Source organism: Ranitomeya variabilis, chromosome 1 (genome assembly GCF_051348905.1).
Source record: "Ranitomeya variabilis isolate aRanVar5 chromosome 1, aRanVar5.hap1, whole genome shotgun sequence".
NCBI classification, from domain to species: Eukaryota; Metazoa; Chordata; class Amphibia; order Anura; family Dendrobatidae; genus Ranitomeya; species Ranitomeya variabilis.
In genome coordinates, this window is record NC_135232.1 from 375,234,878 (window position 1) to 375,253,969 (window position 19,092).

The following is a 19,092-nucleotide window of genomic DNA, read 5'->3' on the forward strand; positions in this document are numbered from 1 at the left end:
CGGCCGCCTACTTTGAGGGTATCCTCTGGATACCACCGGGAGTCATTGTGTGGGAGATCTGCCCGGTCTGGACCCCCTGGATCCTGACTGCCTATCCCTGCCTCTCCATGAAGGGGAAGGTTTGTAAGAGATCAGGGGACCTCGATCCCTACGTTGTGCTCGGCCGGGTCCGGAAGATGTGGAAGTAGAGGACCAATTTGAGTTGGAACGAAAAAATCGGGACCGAGCCTGCTGTTGCTGGTTCCGAAAGGGCCGAAAGAGTTTCTGTTGTGGGATTTACTCTTCCCTCCAGTGGCGTCGGAAATTAATTGATCGAGTTTTTCGCCAAAAAGGCGACCGTTCTGATATGGTAAGGAAGTCAATGACTTTTTGGAAGCAGAATCCGCACGCCAGTCCCTGAGCCATAAGGACCTCCAAATGGTGATGGCGTTTGCTGCTGCTTGAGAAGCGCAGTCAGCGGCATCCAGAAAATCCCCAGCTCTGGCTATCTGAGTAGGAAGGTCTGCTACCTCGGGGGGAAGATTGGTATCCAGAACAGCTGAAGACAAGACCTCAGCCCAATGGGTCATAGCCTTAGCCACCCACGTAGCGGCAAAAGATGGAAAGAGTGCGGCTGCTGAGGCGCCAAAAGCTGATCGAGCCATATTGTCGATCTGACGATCGATGGGATCTTTAATCGAGGCGCCCTCCGAAGAGGATAAAATAGATTTAGTAGCTAGGCGCGATACTGGAGGATCTACCAGAGGAGACTGTGACCAATCTTTTCTTAGATCAGGAGCAAAGGGATATGTTGACTCCATGGGCTTTTTGCCCTGTGAAGCGATTATCTGGACGAATCCTATGAGATTCAACGATTTCCTTAAATTCGGAATGATTGGTGAACACTCTGTGAGCCCGCTTGGTCCTCTTAAAGGACACAGCATGATCCGTTTTAGATAAAGGTTCCTCATCTAGCTTCAGGGCCTTGTTTACTGACTCAATGAGAGAGTCGAGAGTCTCCTGATCATGTTGAAATTCCTGATCTAGGGACGTGTCAGAATCGTCCTCTGAGCCAGGTTCTCTACTAGCCCCATGGGAGGGGGAGCGAGAAATGGAACTCTCAGAATCCGATTCCCGGTGATGGACTGGGGACAAGGCATGAGTCCTTTTCCTGGAAGAGCGAGAGCTCCTTAGTAAGGTACGACCCCTAGTGTACAAGGGGTTCTGATCATCGGAAGCATTATCCGTAAAGGTGCCCTGGTTAAAGGAAGGGTCTCGGAACGAGTCTAACGTTTTGGCCAGGGATGCCATAGACTGGGTAAGGGAGGTAGCCCACTCAGGGGGACAAGGCTCACTGGGTTTGGTATCAGTAACAGGTGGTCCCTGATGCTATTTCTCCCTGAGGAAGCCGCCTGGTTAGCGGCGATACGCGTGGGATCCTATCCCGCACCTGTTCTTCTCCCCCTCTGCTCATGCTGGCTCCGTCTCCAATATCTGGACTCTTGGTATCTGGGTATATTTATCCTTAGATTCTGGCATGCTTTCTTTCTGCCGTCTCCATCTGCTTTCCTATCGTTCATTGTGCATTGCGTTTTTTTAAGGATGTTATTTAACATCTTTTTGCACCCATACGGTACTGTGACATCGGTTTAGGCATATATATTTTCCATCTGCACATTGTGTCTGGATATATGCATATTGAGACCTGTATGGTTCATTACTTAGGAGCCAGTCTTTGTATTTTCCACATATTTTGCACGTTTGCATTTTTTTGCACATTATCTGCATACTGTTTTCTGTGTGAAAAATAAGGGGGGGAAGGGGACTCTGGGTGCTAGTCATCATTGCCCCATACTATGGTATGGTATCTTGTATAGGTATCTGTTTGTATTTTAGTGTTTTTAACTGTTGTTTGTGCTGTGTATTCCTACCAATTTTTGACTTTTATATAATCTGAGGTGTTCCCAATATATGGGCATGATCTTTTTTCTATGTGTTTTCAGGTGGCCCCTGAGCAGTCACCGGTTCACACGCTGAGCATAACGCGGTATTGTGACCCCAGGGAAGAGATACCTTACAAGCGGTACAAGCAGCAAAAAACACTGTGGGTTTTCCCAGACTTTTTGTTAGGCTTTGATTGAGACATAGTGTAGCCTTGAGGAGAGCGCTTACTAGCAGGGGAATTGTTAAGCTATGTTTCTGCAGCTTACCCAGGTCCTGTGTCTTTAGTCCCCGGGGGAGGTCCGCAATGTGTCCACAGAAATCACTAATCCCTGAAGCTGTGATTGAAAACGCTGGAGCAGCGCTGCAGCATCAGCCCTGTGGGTGTCCAAAGATGGCCGCCGAGATCAGGAACAGAAGGCGCTTCTCGCAGAACGAGAAGCGCCAGAGAGAGTGGGCGGCGGTAACCGCCAGTCGGCGGAGCCAACGTTCCAGCCTGGATAAGAGAAAAGCCGGGGGCTAAATTTTAAGCTTGCGGTTGCGGCCTGCAGCGCCGCGGCCGATATTTGTGCGGACCGACATGACCCAAGCACCCGGGCTTTAAGGTATATGCGGACCTCCCTTATCCCAGGGACCAGGACCCCCCAGCGCCTCGGCCCCGCAGGTTTACTCACGGTAGATGCGGTGGGCCGGTGCTCAATCCACCGTCGCCAAAGTCAGGGGGGTGGTGGAGAGCTTCTGCCACCTTCCATCATCCGCTATAACAGTGGTGATGAAGTGGGGGGCTTGCACGGACGCCATAAACATCATTTCCGGCTATGCACCTGGCTCCAGGACAGGTAAATAGAGGGCTACTCCATGTGGTCACCTGCTATAGAGGGGGGAGATCGGAACGTGAAGGAACCGTCGCCCGTAAGGTGAACTCAGGGCTGGCATCCAACGGTGCAGGAAAAGGTACAGGGAGGGACGCACCGCGTTCTCGCCTGTTGATGGTTCGGAGGAGGATCTGTCGCCCCATTTGCTCCGTTAAGGGAAAAATAGAATACAAATAAAAATGGTGGGGTCTGAAAGCAGACACAAGTGCCTCCTACAGACACTAAGCAAGAACTGGTTCACTTGGAGCCAGCAGGAGGGTGTATACTGCAGGGGAGGAGCTATTCTTTCTGTATTACTTAGTGTCCTCCTAGTGGCAGCAGCATAACACCCATGCTCCTGTGTCCCCCAATGAGGCGTAGGAGAAACTACTGTTTGGGCACACGTCGGGGCTCGGAAGGGAAGTAGTGGTGTTTTGGAATGCAGACTTTGATGGAATGGTCTGCGGGCGTCATGTTCGTTTGCAGAACCCCTGATGTGCCTAAACAGTAGAAACCCCCACAAGTGACCCCCATTTTGGAAACTAGATCTCCCCAAGGAACTTATCTAGTTGTGTTGTGAGAACTTTGACCCCCCCCAAGTGTTTCACTAAAGTTTATAACGCACAGCGTGAAAATAAAAAATCTTTTTTTTTCCCCACAAAAATGATTTCTGAGCCCCCAAGTTTTCATTTTCACAAGGGTAACAGGAGAAATTGAACCACAAAAGTTGTTGTCCAATTTGTTCTGAGTACGCCGATACCCCATATGTGGGGGTAAACCACTGTTTGGGTGCACGGCAGAGCTGGGAAGTAGCACAGTTTTACTTTTTCAATGCAGAATTGGATGGAATTGAGACCGCACGCCATGACGGGTTTGGAGAGCCCCTGATGTGCCTAAACAGTGGAAACCCCCAAATTCTAACTTTAACCCTAACCCCAACACACCCCTAACCCTAATCCCAACCCTAACCATAACACCATAACCCTAACCACACCCCTAACCTGAACAGACCCCTAATTCTAATCCCAACCCTAACCACACCCCTAACCCCAACACACCCCTAACCCTAATCCCAACTGTAAAGGTAATCCAAACCCTAACCCCAACTTTAGCCCCAAGCCTAACCCTAACTTTAGCTCCAACCCTAACCTTAATGGGAAAATGGAAATAAAAACATTTTTTTTTATTTTATTATTTTTCCCTAATTAAGAGGGTGATGAAGGGGGGTTTGATTTACTATTTATAGCGGGTTTTTATGTTTGGCAGCTGTCACACACTAAAAGACGCTTTTTATTGTAAAAAAGTTTTTGCATCACCACATTTTGAGAGCTATAATTTTTCCATATTCTGGCCCACAGCGTCATGTGAGGTCTTTTTTTTTTGCGGGACGAGTTGATGTTTTTATTGGTACCATTTTTGGGCACGACATTTTTTGATTGCTTTTTATTTCAATTTTTGTGAGGCAGAATAAACAAAAAACAGCAATTCATGAATTTCTTTGGGGGTGGGGGGGGCGTTTATACCGTTCCACGTGTGGTAAAATTGATAAAGCAGTTTTATTCTTCTGGTCAGTACGATGACAGCGACATTTCATTTATATCATTTTTTTAGGTCTTGGCGCTTTTATACAATAAAAACTATTTTATATAAAAAATAATTATTTTTGCATTGCTTTATTCTGAGAGCTATAACTTTTTTAGTTTTCCGGTGATGGAGCTATATAGCGGCTTGTTTTTTGTGGGACAAGATGACGTTTTCAGTATTACCATGTTTATTTATATCTGTCTTTTGATTGCGTGTTATTCCACTTTTGTTCTGCGGTATGATGATAAAGCATTGTTTTTTTGCCTTTTTTAATGGTGTTCACTAAAGGGGTTAACTACTGGGACAGTTTTATGGGTCGGGTCGTTATGGAAAAGGCGATACCAAATATGTGTACTTTTATTGTATAGATTTTTTTAATTAAAAGATTTATTTATTGATAGAATAAATATTGATTTTTTATTATTATGTATTTTTTTAAAATATTTTTACAATTATTATTTTTTTTTTAAATTCATTCTAACTTTTACACTGTGTCCTACTATGGGACACTCATTTTGTGCAGGCTGATCGTTTCCATAGCATGCAGATCTGCATTCTATAGAAGCTGCCAGCGCTGCAACTTCTGTACACTGACCTTAGAGACTTCCTGACATGCACTGCGCATGACAGGAAGTCTCTCAGCTCTGGTAACCCGGATGTTGTTATGATGACATCTGGTTACCATAAGAGCAATCGGGAACCCACGTCATTACGCGGGATCTCCGATCCAAAGGCAAAGGGGCTGTCAGCTTCTCTGCCAGCTCCACAACACTGCGATCATGTTTGATCGCAGTGTTCTGGGGGTTAAAGTGTCGGGAGCAGTCTGTCACCTCTCCTTTCACTTAGTGCTGGAGGTTAGCTGTGAGAATCAGCTGACACCCGGCAGCGATCAGCCGCACTTCACTGGGGAGCGTGGCTGATAGCATTGGACGTACTATTCCGTCCATGGGAATTACGGTAAGTTCCAGGTCATATGGACGGAATAGTGCGTCCAATGCCAGAAAGGGGTTAAAAAGATGTATCGCTTCTAATCTACAAAAATAACCACACTGAAGGCAGCACCTACTTGAACACAACATCCTGCACGTCCGTCAGGGTGGCACCAATACTCTTTAACAGAAGGTTTAACGACTGAACAGGAATCAACTCTTTATCTCGAAGTTCCTTATTGCCATCATCTCCACCAGTGCTCAGAGAAAAACTTAAATGAAGCTACAAGAAAGAAGACAATGAGATCACAGCAGGAGTAACATGAAATGCATGCCCCAGCACAGAGTGTAATTCCCCACCCGCCTAGACGTGGGTGCAGCTGAGACCTCAGATTGATAGTGACATTTACGTAGCTAAACTACAGTGATCGGAGCGCACTCTGGTCTCTGCCGTTACAGACTGTTGCTGACTATGTAACAGCTGGCATGTGCTATGTATAAGTTAGCTTAACCACTGAGCCGTCTTCAGACTCTGCTTAATAACCTATGGTGAAAATGTATGCCATAAGTCGTTAAGAACTTAAAGGTATAGAAGTTGCAATACAGTTTCCGTTACCTTAATAGGAGATATGTGGAAATCTTCATAAAGGCTAAGTTGAGAAACACTTATTGAAGACACAGTACTTAGTTCGGCTTGAAGAGATTCTATGTCCTTTTTAAAAAGTTCCACCTATAACAACATGCAGGTTGTTAGTACAATTACTAGAACAGAAGGCTCTTGAGTATCACGAAATCCTGGTACACATAGGTTCCAGTACCTTTTATCTGAATTATAAGCAACATACAAAGTTCTTCACAACTACTGCTAGCAAAGGATTTTCCTTCTGGAAGTAAAATACTAAGCAGGAAGCAAGAAGCATACAATCAAATCCAACGACTCTACTGATGACAGTGTGATATATCTTCCCATAAAGAGAAAGTGCTTCTTACTTCCCAAGCTATATTACTCAACTTAGACAGCAGAATTATTGACTTACAGCTTGATCTTTAGGCACGTCCCCACTCTGTGCAAAGAGATCAGCAAGGGCGAACAAAAATCCAAGATCTATCCGGAGATCCATTTCTTGTATCAAAACCTTGAAGTATCTGTTCACAAAATAGTGAATTTGGTAATCCTCATATATAAAAAATAAAGACCAACTTCTACATAATAAAATAGTGTATCCTGAAAAAAGGGACTGTCAGTAAATTACCCCCTACCAATCCTCATATACAGGTATGTATATCTTTGAAATCCATCAAAATCTTGATATCTTCTATCTGTCGCTGCATTCCTGACTAAATAGAGATTTCATTCATGTGCAAATGATGCAATAAGTGGTATGGGTGTAACAGATGACCTATTTAGCTTGACTTATAGCTTATTGAGTGTGATGTCTGGCACCAGGCAAGGAAATCAGTAAGTGAGCAATCAGTCCAGCTAAAGAGGAAACCAGGGGAGACAGGAGCTTCTTAGGTGCTCTGTCAAGACCAAAAAAAAGTAACACCTAATTTGCATAAGATGGATTACTCGGAAAGAAAGCAACAGATAGATGATATTAAGGTGTCAATGGATTTACATATCAAAGACCTGCATGCCCATATTTGCAGTTTGATGTGGGGTTTAATTATATATTTCCTTTAAGAATTTACCACACTGTAAATTAAAATTTTTCAACATTGCCAGAGTTTGATGCCCTAATTAGTTCCCAATAAATGACTATGTATATGGCTTTATGATATTGGCATTTTAACTTACTTTATGCGTGATATTTCAGAATGTCCAGCCGTCCTCATTACAATACTCATGTCAGTGAAAGGTTTGGGTTCTGGAAAAACATCCACATTTTAGTAGTGGATTTACAAAAATTTCTAAAATATATCACCAGCTGCATGGCTATAGTAATGTTTCCGATACATTAAGATTGTATAAATTATTAAACAGATATACAGATTGGTTTATACAATGAAGTAGTTAATGTACTTTTGCAACAGATCAATTTACTGCACTATATGATGAACTGTATCTGACATCACTTAATCCTTTTAGTACATTGACAAGTAATAGTCCGATTGAAATGTTGACCATTTAACGCCATTAAAACAATTAGGGCTCATACTCATTTGCGAGAAAAATGGACGAGAGCTTGTGATAATGGGGTAGAAGTGAGCAAGGTTCATATCCAATGGACTCCGTTCACCTCACTGACATCAGCGCGAGAACATTCTCACAGCGCACATGCTGACGTCATTGAGGTGAATGGAGTTCATTGGATAAGAACCCCGCTCACCTTTCTCACGGCATCGCAAGGCACTGAGCAAGCACATTCAGCTCACTGTCTCGGCTGCCTGACATGCTGAATGCTCGCATCATGCCAGTGTTCAGCATGCCAAGTAGATGTAGCAGAGTTAGAATCGTCTATGGACAAAATGGATTATTATCTTCTCGTCGGAGAGGTGAGGAATATGGTTGTTTATTTTTTTCACTTTTACAGGTGACATGGGACGTAGGATTATCTTCACGTCGAGGCAGGTGAGGGATATGGTTGTTTATTAATTTAATTCATTTAACAGGGGACATTGGCTTCAGTAGAATGGGTGTAAAGGCAAGTTTAAGTTTGCCTTTCGTCTTTATTTCAAATAAAGGACATCATTCAGGGTGTTATTTACAATATGACTATGGGGTTAGCAATGGGGGCCTCTTATAGACGCCTCTCCATTACTAACCCCTGGAGTGGAGGTCAGCTGTCAATACAATGCTGACATAAGCTCTCCAACGATCACCCCACTTCTCAACGTACCAGAAAAATTGAGAAGAGCGACTCTTAAGAGGCAGAATTAGCGCATCTTAGAGATGCGCCTTTTCTGGGGCAGCTGAGAGCTAATGTTTTTAGTCTGGGATGGGTCCAATATCCATGGCCCCTTCCTAAGCTATTAATATCAGCCTGTAGGTGTCTGCCTAGCCTTTGCAATTATTAATTATAGGAGGACCCTACGTCTTTTTTTGAGGGGATCCCCCATTTTAATAACCAGTAAAGGCTTAGTAGAAAGCTGTGAGCTGATATTATTAGCCTGGGAAGCTCCATGGGTATTGCCCACTTCACAGGCTATAAGCATCAGCCCCCAGGTGACTGTTTTCTCTCTGATGGTTAATTTGTTTCGGAAACACGGGTATTACTTACCTGGTAATGTGTTTTTTCATGAGACATGACGGCACCACGAGAGAGGGGATCCGCCCATCAAGGACAGGAAACCTTCAAGATAAAAGGGGCGGCTCCTCTCTCCACATCAGTTGTTTTACAGAGTACGAGAGGAACTCCGCTGGTTAGTGTACACATAAATAATACATCCTATACGGTTCCATTCACCGATACCCCAGGGAGTGTATAATACAAATAATGCTAATAATGCACCCAACTAATGACGTGATCAAAAGGGTGGGAATATAAGGGTGCCGTCATGTGTCATGAAAAAACACATTACCAGGTAAGTAATACCCCTGTTTTTCCATCATACATGACGGCACCACGAGAGAGTTACAGAGATTTGTATTCTCTTTTAAGGAGGGATCACTGCTTGTAACACTCTTCTCCCAAATGTGAGATCAGAGGTAGCAGATAGGTCTAGCCTATAATGTTTGAAAAATGTAGACGGAGAGGACCAAGTGGCCACCTTACAGATTGGTCGATGGTAGCATCTGCTCTCTCCGCCCACGATGTCGCCATGGCCCTCGTGGAATGGGCTTTCAGACCCTGTGGAACAACCCTACCTGCACTACTATACGCTAGAATAATGGCCTCTCTCACCCATCTAGCTATAGTCTGTTTTGAGGCTTTAAGGCCCTTCCTTGACCCCTGGAACAAAAAAAATAAAGCCCTCTGTTTCCTCCAGGATTTTGTACTCTCTAAATACTGCAGGATACATCTCCTGACATCTAGGCAATGGAGTCTCTCCTCTTTCTTGTTACTAGGATTGGGACAGAAAGAGGGTAGGGTTATATCCTGAGCCCTATGGAATCTCGATACCACTTTGGGGAGATATGCCGGATCTAATTTTAATACAACCCTATCGTCCATAATTTGTGTGTAAGGGGGCTCAGCTGACAATGCGTGTAAATCCCCCAACCTACGGGCCAATGTCAGTGCCACTAACAAAGCTGTTTTTAATGTTAGTATTTTATCTGAAGTTGTATTTAACGGCTCAAAGGGGCTTTCTGTCAAAGCTGTTAACACTAGATTTAGATCCCATGGTGGAGGAGTAGGGGATGGAACAGAGTCAGCTCTACTACAGGCTCGGATAAACCTCACCACCCACCTATTGCTTGCCAGGTCACAGTTGAATAGGGCTGCTAAGGCTGTAATGTGTACTTTGAGGGTACTAACAGCTAACCCCAGATCTAAGCCCTTTTGCAGAAACTCCAGTATTGCCACTATCGGGACCTCCCCTTCCCGTATTGGCCCTGAGCTGGACAGGAATTTCTTCCATATTCTCCCATAGATCTTGGTCGTTACTGGTTTTCTGCTACTGAGCAAGGTGGATATTAAACCAGCTGAGAACCCTTCTTTCTCTAGTAAAGACCGTTCAAATGCCAGGCTGTCAAATGTAGCCCGGAATTCTGCGGGTGGTAGAAGGGACCCTGTGTTAGAAGGTCCTGGTCTTCCGGGAGAACCCACGGGTCCGTCACTGACATCACTCTCAGCCAGTAAAACCATGGTCTTTTCGGCCATAAGGGATCTATCACAATCACTCTGGCCTGGTCTTCCCTGATCTTCCTCAGAACTCCTGGGATTAGACATATCGGTGGGAAGGCATACAGGAGTCCTGACGTCCATTCTATGCTGAAGGCGTCTACTGCCAATGGCCTGTCTGCTGGGTTCAGGGAGCAGAACTATTGAACTTTCTTGTTGGCTTTTGAGGCAAAGAGGTCTACCCTGGGTCTTCCCCACATGTGTACTATCCGTTGAAAAACTGACTTTTTTAGGGACCATTCCCCTTGCCTCAAGTGGTTCCTGCTTAAAAAGTCTGCCTTTATGTTGTCCACACCTCGAATATGCAGGGCCGATAATGAAAGGAGATGCCTTTCCGCTAGAGCCATGAGTCTCTTGGTTATGTGCATCAGTGACCGAGAACGGGTGCCCCCCTGGTGGTTCACGTATGCAACCGCTGTTCGGTTGTCCGATAGGACTCTCACATGATGCCCTGCCAAGTGTGGAAGTAACTTCTCTAGCGCCTTTTCTATTGCTAGGAGTTCCCACTCGTTTGAGGATAGATTTTTCTCCTCTTGAGCCCAGGGATCTTGGACCCATAGCATGTCTGAGTGAGCTCCCCACCCCCATGGACTGGCGTCCGTTGTGATCACTTTGGAGGCTGTATATGCCCAGGGAACTCCTCTCGGAGATGACTATCTGTAACCACCACCTGAGCGACTGGAGTACAGAGAGTGGAAGAATGAGCTTCTGCTCTAGCTGCCCCTGAAGTTCCAGGTCGTTCTGCAGCACACCACTGCAGTTCTCTTGCATGGAACTGGGACCATTATACTGCCGGTATGCAGGAGGTTAGGGACCCCAATACTGACATGGCTCTTCTTAAAGTCATCTCTGGCTTTTTTAAAGTGGTCATAATCATCTGTTTGATTTTTTCCTCTCTTTCTTCTGGGAGGCGACACTCCTGTGTCACCTGGTTGATCCTGCCTTTTACTGGTCGCCTCAAAAATCAGGTGTATGATCGCACCTGTCATGAATGATTACCTGGTTAATCGTGCCTGCACCACTTCCGGTGCTCCTATAAGCAATCAAACACCTGGTTGATCCTGCCGCCGCAAGCGCAACGCCTGCGCTGTATAATCATGTCATAGCGCGCACCCGGCAACCACTTCCGGTGCGCGCTATTACCATTTACCTGGCTGATCCTGCCGGCCGCCCAGCGCGACGCTTGCGCAACAAAGTGATACTTGAGCGCGCACCCAGCAACCACTTCCGATGCGCGCTCCCATTTACCTGGTTGATCCTGCCATCTGAATACCACCAACGGCCTGCGCGCGCACCTAGACTTACTTCCGGTGCGCGCTGCTGAACTGTGCTCCAGGCGAGTATCACTTCCGGTGTGCGCCGCCTTTTTTGATCCCCCTGCCCCTTAGCTCCTTACAAGTGTTCCGAGTGCTGCCGCCGGGTAATGTGCGCACGTGCGTACCTCCATTTCCGGGTACCCGGCGCCGGCTGGAGGGAGGTTCGCAGCGCTGACGGTGTCCACGCCACGGATGCCCTGCCCTTCAGGAAGACAGCCGCACTTACCCTCAGCGTCCCTCGCCAGACACTGCTCCATGCTTCTCCCTTCTCAGGTACCGACCAGGAAGGAGGGGAGGGGAAGTAGGGAGGGGGAGACCTGCACTTCACGCTCGACAGGGAGGGCCCCAATACCTCCGAGGAGCTTACCTAGCCCGGGCACCGATGTGCCTCACGGGCTGCATGGCCACCAGTATTCAACAGGGGGGCACCATAAAGTGACCCCCGTGGACAGCAGGATTTTAAAATCGACAGGGGGGAGCGCCACCTGCGGCCCCCGTGGATAATTTTCACCCGGGCGTTCGCCTCACGGGCTGTGGCCATGCTTCGCTCAGGGGGGGCATGGTATACATTGACCCCCGAGGCGCCTACGGGTACCTGGTGACGGGTGCAGCAGACCAGCGCCTGCCCAAATCCACCCGACCCACAGCCCCGGCATCCTCTTCTGTCTTCATCAGACGTCTTCCATCTTGAGGGTTCCCCGTCAAGGACAGGAAACCAACTGATGTGGAGAGAGGAGCCGCCCCTTTTATCTTGAAGGTTTCCTGTCCTTGATGGGCAGATCCCCTCTCTCGTGGTGCCGTCATGTATGATGGAAAAAATAATTTATTAAGTAATAAAATAAAGGTATGTAAAAGCTCATGTTAAAATCGCATTGCATACGGATCGCATTTGCATGTCATTAGGATGTCAATCAGATGTAAGGTTATAAAATTCGGATTGTACTCGCATGAAAATCACATGACACTCGTCCCACTTTTCAGGAACAATACCGTACTATTTTTTTTTACGATGCTGGGTATGAGCCCTCAATAAAATATATAATATATAATAGAATATGCAAACCTGAGTCCATGGCTACAGACTTTGGTGGTTTAACAGGGTAAAACACAAAGGGAAATATGGCTCCAGGTATCTGATTTTGTATCTGCCAAAAAAAACCAAACCAAGTAATTAAAACACCATAGAGGTTGTTGCACACAGCATTTTTCAGGCAAACCCACCAACTTTCTTCAAGCATTAGACGCTTCAGAAAACTCTGCTGTTTTTTCCTAAATCATATTTTGTGTCATTTTTTTCAGCTGTTTTTCCTACAGTTTTCCCATGGATTGTGTGAAGCTTTTTTTTTCTGTTTTTTTTAGTTTTCCGGTCGTTTTTTATTTTTTATTTTTCAGATGAAACATATGGAATGGAACAGCGGTCAACAAACATCAAGTTTTCACCTACTCTATGGATAAGTGATAATTTGTTTTAACTGGACAACCCCTTTAAGGCATACCTTGGTGATATCCGTTATCTGATAAGCTCCTTAGCCCTCCCTAGCGGTGTCGACAGACAGTATGAAATGTATAATTTAACTACAGAAGGAGATTTAGAGCTCTTTAAAGGGAACCTGTCACCCCATTTTTTCAGTATGAGATCAAAATACCATTAAATAGGGCCTGAGCTGTGCTGGACAATAGTGTATTTTGTGTACCCTGATTCCCCACCTATGCTGCCGAAATACCTTACCAAAGTCGCTGTTTTCGCCTGTCAATCAAGGTGGTCTGGTCAAATGGGCGTGGTGAAATCGCTTCTTCTGCGTTGGTGGCGTAGTGGTTTGCGCATGCCCAACAGCGGAATGCACTGCGCAGCTGAAGAAAAAGAGTGCGATCTGCACTATTCACCGCTTTATCGCTGGCGGCGACCATCTTCCTGAGGCCGCGTGTGCTCAGATGGAGCGCTCTGCTGCCCGGGGCTTCAGGAAAATGGCCGCAGATGGAGATCGCGGTGGCCATTTTCCTGAAGCCGAGTTCGCATATCGGCTTCAGGAAAATGGCCGCCGCGATCTCCATCTGCGCACGCGTGGCATCCCGCGGCCATTTTCCTGAAGCCCCGGGCAGCAGAGCGCTCCATCTGCGCATGCGCGGCCTCAGGAAGATGGCCGCCGCCAGCGAAAAAGCGGAGAATAGCACAGATTGCGCTCTTTTTCTTCAGCTGCGCAGTGCATTCCGCTGTTGGGCATGCGCAAACCACTACGCCACCAACGGAAAGATAAGCAAGATCTGGGGGAGAAGAAGCGATTTCACCACGCCCATTTGACCAGACCACCTTGATTAACAGGCGAAAACGGCGACTTTGGTAAGGTATTTCGGCAGCATAGGTGGGGAATCAGGGTACACTAAATACACTATTGTTCAGCACAGCTCAGGCCCTATTTAATTATATTTTTATCTCATACTGAAAAAACGGGGTGACAGGTTCCCTTTAACAAAATGGGAGCTCCATCTACTAAATAAAATAAGTCAAGAGGGGTCACACAAAAAGAGAAAAGATCTCTTCTACTGTACATATAATGTCGAGCGTGATAACGGGACGTGCTGCTCTAAGCATCAGGAGAGACATTTTAAGGTCTTATTGTCTAGAACATTTTCTGCTAGTAATTGGGCAATAATGAGCATTTCTTTTACCTGGATCCTGTAGACCTGTAGTCTGATGGATGTTTGATGAGCAGAGGCAGAGTATTCTACTTTCAATGCTGGCAGAAAGCTTCTTCTCACTGGTCCTAGTGCCGGCTGTAGGAACTTCATGTCAGTCAATGTGGGCGTGAGGCACACCTGTAATGGTCATTAAAGCAATATATTGGTGTACAAATGCCAACACAGGCACTATATAATACTCAGGCACGAAATTTGGCTAAATAATAAGCATCAATGATGTGTGGTCACATAGAATGCTAAATATCGACTTCTGAAGAATGTATTTCCTTAGTAATCTTCAAGGATTGGCTGTCAGGCATTTTATATGTGCCACTTGTCTGACATTACACTGTGTGCAGAATTATTAGGCAAGTTGTATTTTGATCACATGATACTTTTTATACATGTTGTCCTACTCCAAGCTGTTCAGGCTTGAGAGCCAACTACCAATTAAGTAAATCAAGTCATGTGCATCTCTGTAATGAGGAGGGGTGTTGTCTAATTACATCAAAACCCTATATAAAGTGTGCATAATTATTAGGCAACTTCCTTTCCTTTGGCAAAATGGGTCAGAAGAGAGATTTGACGGGCTCTGAAAAGTCCAAAATTGTGAGATGTCTTGCAGAGGGATGCAGCAATGTTGAAATTGTCAAACCTTTGAAGCGTGATCACCGAACAATCAAGCGTTTCATGGCAAATAGCCAACAGGGTCGCAAGAAGCATGTTGGGCAAAAAAGGCGCAAAATAACTTCCCAAGAATTGAGGAAAATCAAGCGTGAAGCTGCCAAGATGCCATTTGCCACCAGTTTTGCCATATTTCAGAGCTGCAACGTTACTGGAGTAAAAAAAAGAACAAGGTGTGCGATACTCAGGGACATGGCCAAGGTAAGGAAGGCTGAAAAACGACCACCTTTGAACAAGAACCATAAGATAAAACATCAAGACTGGGCCAATAAATATCTTAAGACTGACTTTTCAAAGGTTTTATGGACGGCTGAAATGATTGACTCTTGATGGGCCAGAGGCTGGATCAGTAAAGGGCAGAGAGCTCCACTCCGACTCAGACGCCAGCAAGGTGGAGGTGGGGTACTGGTATGGGCTGGTATCATCAAAGATGAACTTGTGGGACCTTTTCGGGTTGATGATGGAGTGAAGCAAAACTCCCAGACCTACCTGCCAGTTTATGGAAGACAACTTCTTCAAGCAGTGGTACAGGAAGAAGTCAGTATCGTTCAAGAAAAACATGATTTTCATGCAGGACAATGCTCCATCACATGCCTCCAACTACTTCACAGCGTGGCTGGCCAGTAAAGGTCTCAAAGAAGAAAAAATAATGACATGGCCCCCTTGTTCACCTGATCTGAACCCCATAGAGAACCTGTGGTCCCTCATACAATGTGAGATCTACAGGGAAGGAGAACAGTACACCTCTCGGAACAGTGTCTGGGAGGCTGTGGTGGCTGCTGCACGCAATGTTGATCGTAAACAGATCAAGCAACTGACAGAATCTATGTATGGAAGGCTGTTGAGTGTCATCATAAAGAAAGGTGTCTATATTGGTCACTACTTTTTGGGGGTTTTGTTCTTGCATGTCAGAAATTTTTATTTCTAAATTTTTGTGCAGTTATAGTGATTTACCTGGTGAAAATAAACAAGTGAGATGGGAATATATTTGGTTTTTATCAAGTTGCCTAATAATTCTGCACAGTAATAGTTACCTGCACAAACAGATATCTTCCTAAGATAGCCAAATCTAAAAAAAAAACACTCCAACTTCCAAAAATATTACGCTTTTATATTTATGAGTCTTTTGGGTTGATTGAGAACACAGTTGTTGATCAATAATAAAAATAATCCTCTAACATACAACTTGCCTAATAGTTCTGCACACAGTGTATATCCTGAATATTTGGGTATGTGTCTGGCAGGTGAGTGTTGTATTCTTTGGCCTTGTTCAGTATAATTGGTCTCTACATGGCTCACATACCTGTGAATTAGCATCCAACTCAACAATCTTATTATCTGTAGGTGAAGAATCGCTGTACTCTCTGTAGGCTGCTTCTAATGTTTCTGTCTGCTTTACACTTAGTGGTCTCCATCTTCTCTTCTTTTTTGTCTCCCAAACTACATCTGAACTAAAAAGAAAAAGCATGCACACCCATGAGAAATAAAGGCATACTAATACAGAATGACATCCCTAACTTGATTCACTGCATTCTGCTTAATAACCTAGCAAACCAAAAAAGCAGACATCCTCAACTGGAGGACCAGGATCCAAATCTCTACCAGGGACACAGACTGTCTAAATCCTGCAGACACTTACATAGATACACTGGAGGAGACAGTGACCTCCATCAATACATCTATGATAGCAGGTCTGCTAACAAAAGGAACTACAGTTGGGTCCAGCACATAATGTTCGTAAGCTAACCATCATCAGTATACGGTGTTCGTCCAGAAGTGCTTGAGAAGTGATGAGCGAGTATACTCGTTACTCGAGAGTTCTCGAACGTGCCTGTTTGTTAGGAAAACCCCACATGTATTCAGGCTGGTTAGCAGCCGCAAATCATGCAGCTATGGAAACAGAAACTAAATCTCCAAGCACATCCAAATACTCGGAGATCACCCAAGCACATTCGGGAAATCTCGAGTAACGAGTATACTCGCTCATCACTAGTAAGAATCAATATATTATTTCAAGGTTTCATGGGATCAGAATTAATTTAGTTCATTATGGTCTGACTTAATCAAATCCCAGACCATCACCAAAAAATAAACTTTAGGTGTCTAATTAGGATCTGACTTAATGTTGGAGGTCTCGTTTCAGGGCCAGTTAGAGTCTAGCTTTCCTACTGATGTAATAAGTTATGAGAGACAACATCTTTACTGTTGGAATTCAGCATGGACGGTCACTTGGCCGCACACCAAGGAAAGCAGACCTTTGAACTATTGAAACTAGTTGGTGTACCATTGAGTGCCATAACGTTGCCATCGATTGGAAGGGAATGTTTCATGTAATTAAGTTAAGATTCACAAATACATCATTCAGTGTTAGGTATAGAATTGTAAGAAAAATAAAATTTTTCAATCTGCTGTCTTGTTTAGTATAGGGAATACATAGGATGTATGTGCTTTATGGTATCTAACATAAATATGAGTCAATTCACAGAGGACTCTTAAGAGATTAATTCAGTCTCCAGGATCCAATGAAGCCTGGTCCCCAGTCTCAGAGGCCAAAAAACAACATCGGGCAGGCATACAGTGCCTTAGCTACGTTTACAGAGCTGATCTACATAATGTGTGATTTTCTAACAACATACTTCAGAAGAATATGGTTTGTAACATTTAATATTCTCGGAGAGATCAAGATTTATAAGAAATGCAGATTTTATACATTTTAGGCTTTGTTCACACTAGCGTCATGGCTTATACTAATAATGGAGCCATGGAAGCTATGCCGAATCCATTTTTGAAGATATTTGTCAATTACTAACAGACCTTTAATGGTGTTACTGTTAGGCTATGTGCCCACGTTGCAGAAATGCTGCGGAAATGTCCGCAGCATTTCCTCAACTCCCTGCCGCGGGTAAGACGCATCCGGAATTCGCATGCGTTTTCCTGCAAAACACAAGCGTTTTTAGCTTGCAGAATGCTTGCACTTTTACAAGCGATTTGAAGCATCGCTTGGAAAAGTGATCGACAGGTTGGTCACACTTGTCAAGCATAGTGCTTGACAAGTGTGACCAACCTTTTACTATGCAGCATCAATAGTAAAAGATAGAATGTTAAAAATAATTTAAAAAAAAAAAAAAATATGGTTATTCTACCCTTTTGACGGCCCCTGATCTCAGCGGCGCTCCCGGTACTTTCCGTTCCCAGGGATGCTTTGCGCAAAGGACCTTTGTGACGTCACGGTCGCGTGACCGCGATGTCATCCCAGATGATTTGCGCAATGCATCCCTGGGAATGGAAGCCGCCGCGTGCACCGCTGAGAGGCGGGAGGACTCCGGGGGCCATCGGAAGGTAAGTATATCCATATTTTTTACTTTAATTCTATTTTTAACAGGAATATTGTACCCAGGGCCTGAGGGAGAGTCTCCTCTTCTCCAAACCCTGGGTACCATCAGCACATGAAGTGCTCACTTTACACACGGTGGGCATAGCCCCATGCGTAAAGTGAGCGTTTCAATGCAATCCTATGGCGTCGGAATCGCCGTAATTAAGCAGAAATAATGAACATGCTGCAGATTTTACCGCTATGCGATTCTGCAGCGGGAAAATCCGCAGCATGGGCACAGCAACTGCGGAATCCCATAGGATTGTATGGGAATGCGTTTTTTAAGCATTTCCGCTGCGGCAAAAACGCGGCGGAAACACATAAAAAACGCAACATGGGCACACAGCCTTAATGAGGTTCCACTGTTCAGAATTTCGTAGGCAGCACTATTGTTTGCCTCCACTGTACCAGAAAGTCGATTGCACCCACTAAGCCTTAAATAAGAATACTAAATTTACTCTGGCACACAAGCTTTACTGGCTACATGACTCAATGTTGCCAGCTCCCACTCATAGCCCAAGCCCACCTAGAGGCAGGATATGAGAAGTTACCTGGTGATACCAATGTAGGAGACTTCTTGCTTGGAATAATTATTAACTAAAGAAATGCCTAGATTAGACAGTGACACTGTGATCTCCTGCTCCGCAAGCTCGGCTTTTTCACTGTCGTAGGTTACTTGGAAAACTTTTTCATCTTCAGTGAAGAGAACAATCCTCTGTAAGCCCTCCAAGAAGGACACCAAATAGACAATGCTACTCTCCATTCTAAGATATTCAACTCTGTCCTAAAAGACACCAATACTGAATTTGAGTAAAGAATGCAATAAAAAATAAATTACAAACAGTAGTCATAATTGGACATGAAGTACACTTGTAATTAAAAGAATCTCATGGAAGTAAAATAAAATGCAATTAATAATTATAATTGGAAATTACACAACAAAAGACTCAAAAGATTAAATAATTTTCT

At 44.8% G+C, this 19,092-nt stretch overlaps 1 protein-coding gene across 2 annotated transcripts in view; it reads right to left on the reverse strand.

Moving 5' to 3' along the window:
• The window catches only part of VPS13A (vacuolar protein sorting 13 homolog A), a 277,896-nt gene that overhangs the window by 68,358 nt on the left and 190,446 nt on the right, over positions 1 to 19,092 (reverse strand). For both annotated transcript variants that reach the window (XM_077249012.1, XM_077249013.1), the window contains exons 54-61: positions 18,675 to 18,907; positions 16,054 to 16,201; positions 14,058 to 14,204; positions 12,454 to 12,535; positions 7,086 to 7,155; positions 6,325 to 6,433; positions 5,904 to 6,017; positions 5,425 to 5,570 (exon numbers count right to left, since the gene is read on the reverse strand). In XM_077249012.1, the coding sequence (XP_077105127.1) occupies positions 5,425 to 5,570; positions 5,904 to 6,017; positions 6,325 to 6,433; positions 7,086 to 7,155; positions 12,454 to 12,535; positions 14,058 to 14,204; positions 16,054 to 16,201; positions 18,675 to 18,907 (1,049 nt within the window). The remainder of the gene's footprint in view (positions 1 to 5,424; positions 5,571 to 5,903; positions 6,018 to 6,324; positions 6,434 to 7,085; positions 7,156 to 12,453; positions 12,536 to 14,057; positions 14,205 to 16,053; positions 16,202 to 18,674; positions 18,908 to 19,092) is intronic.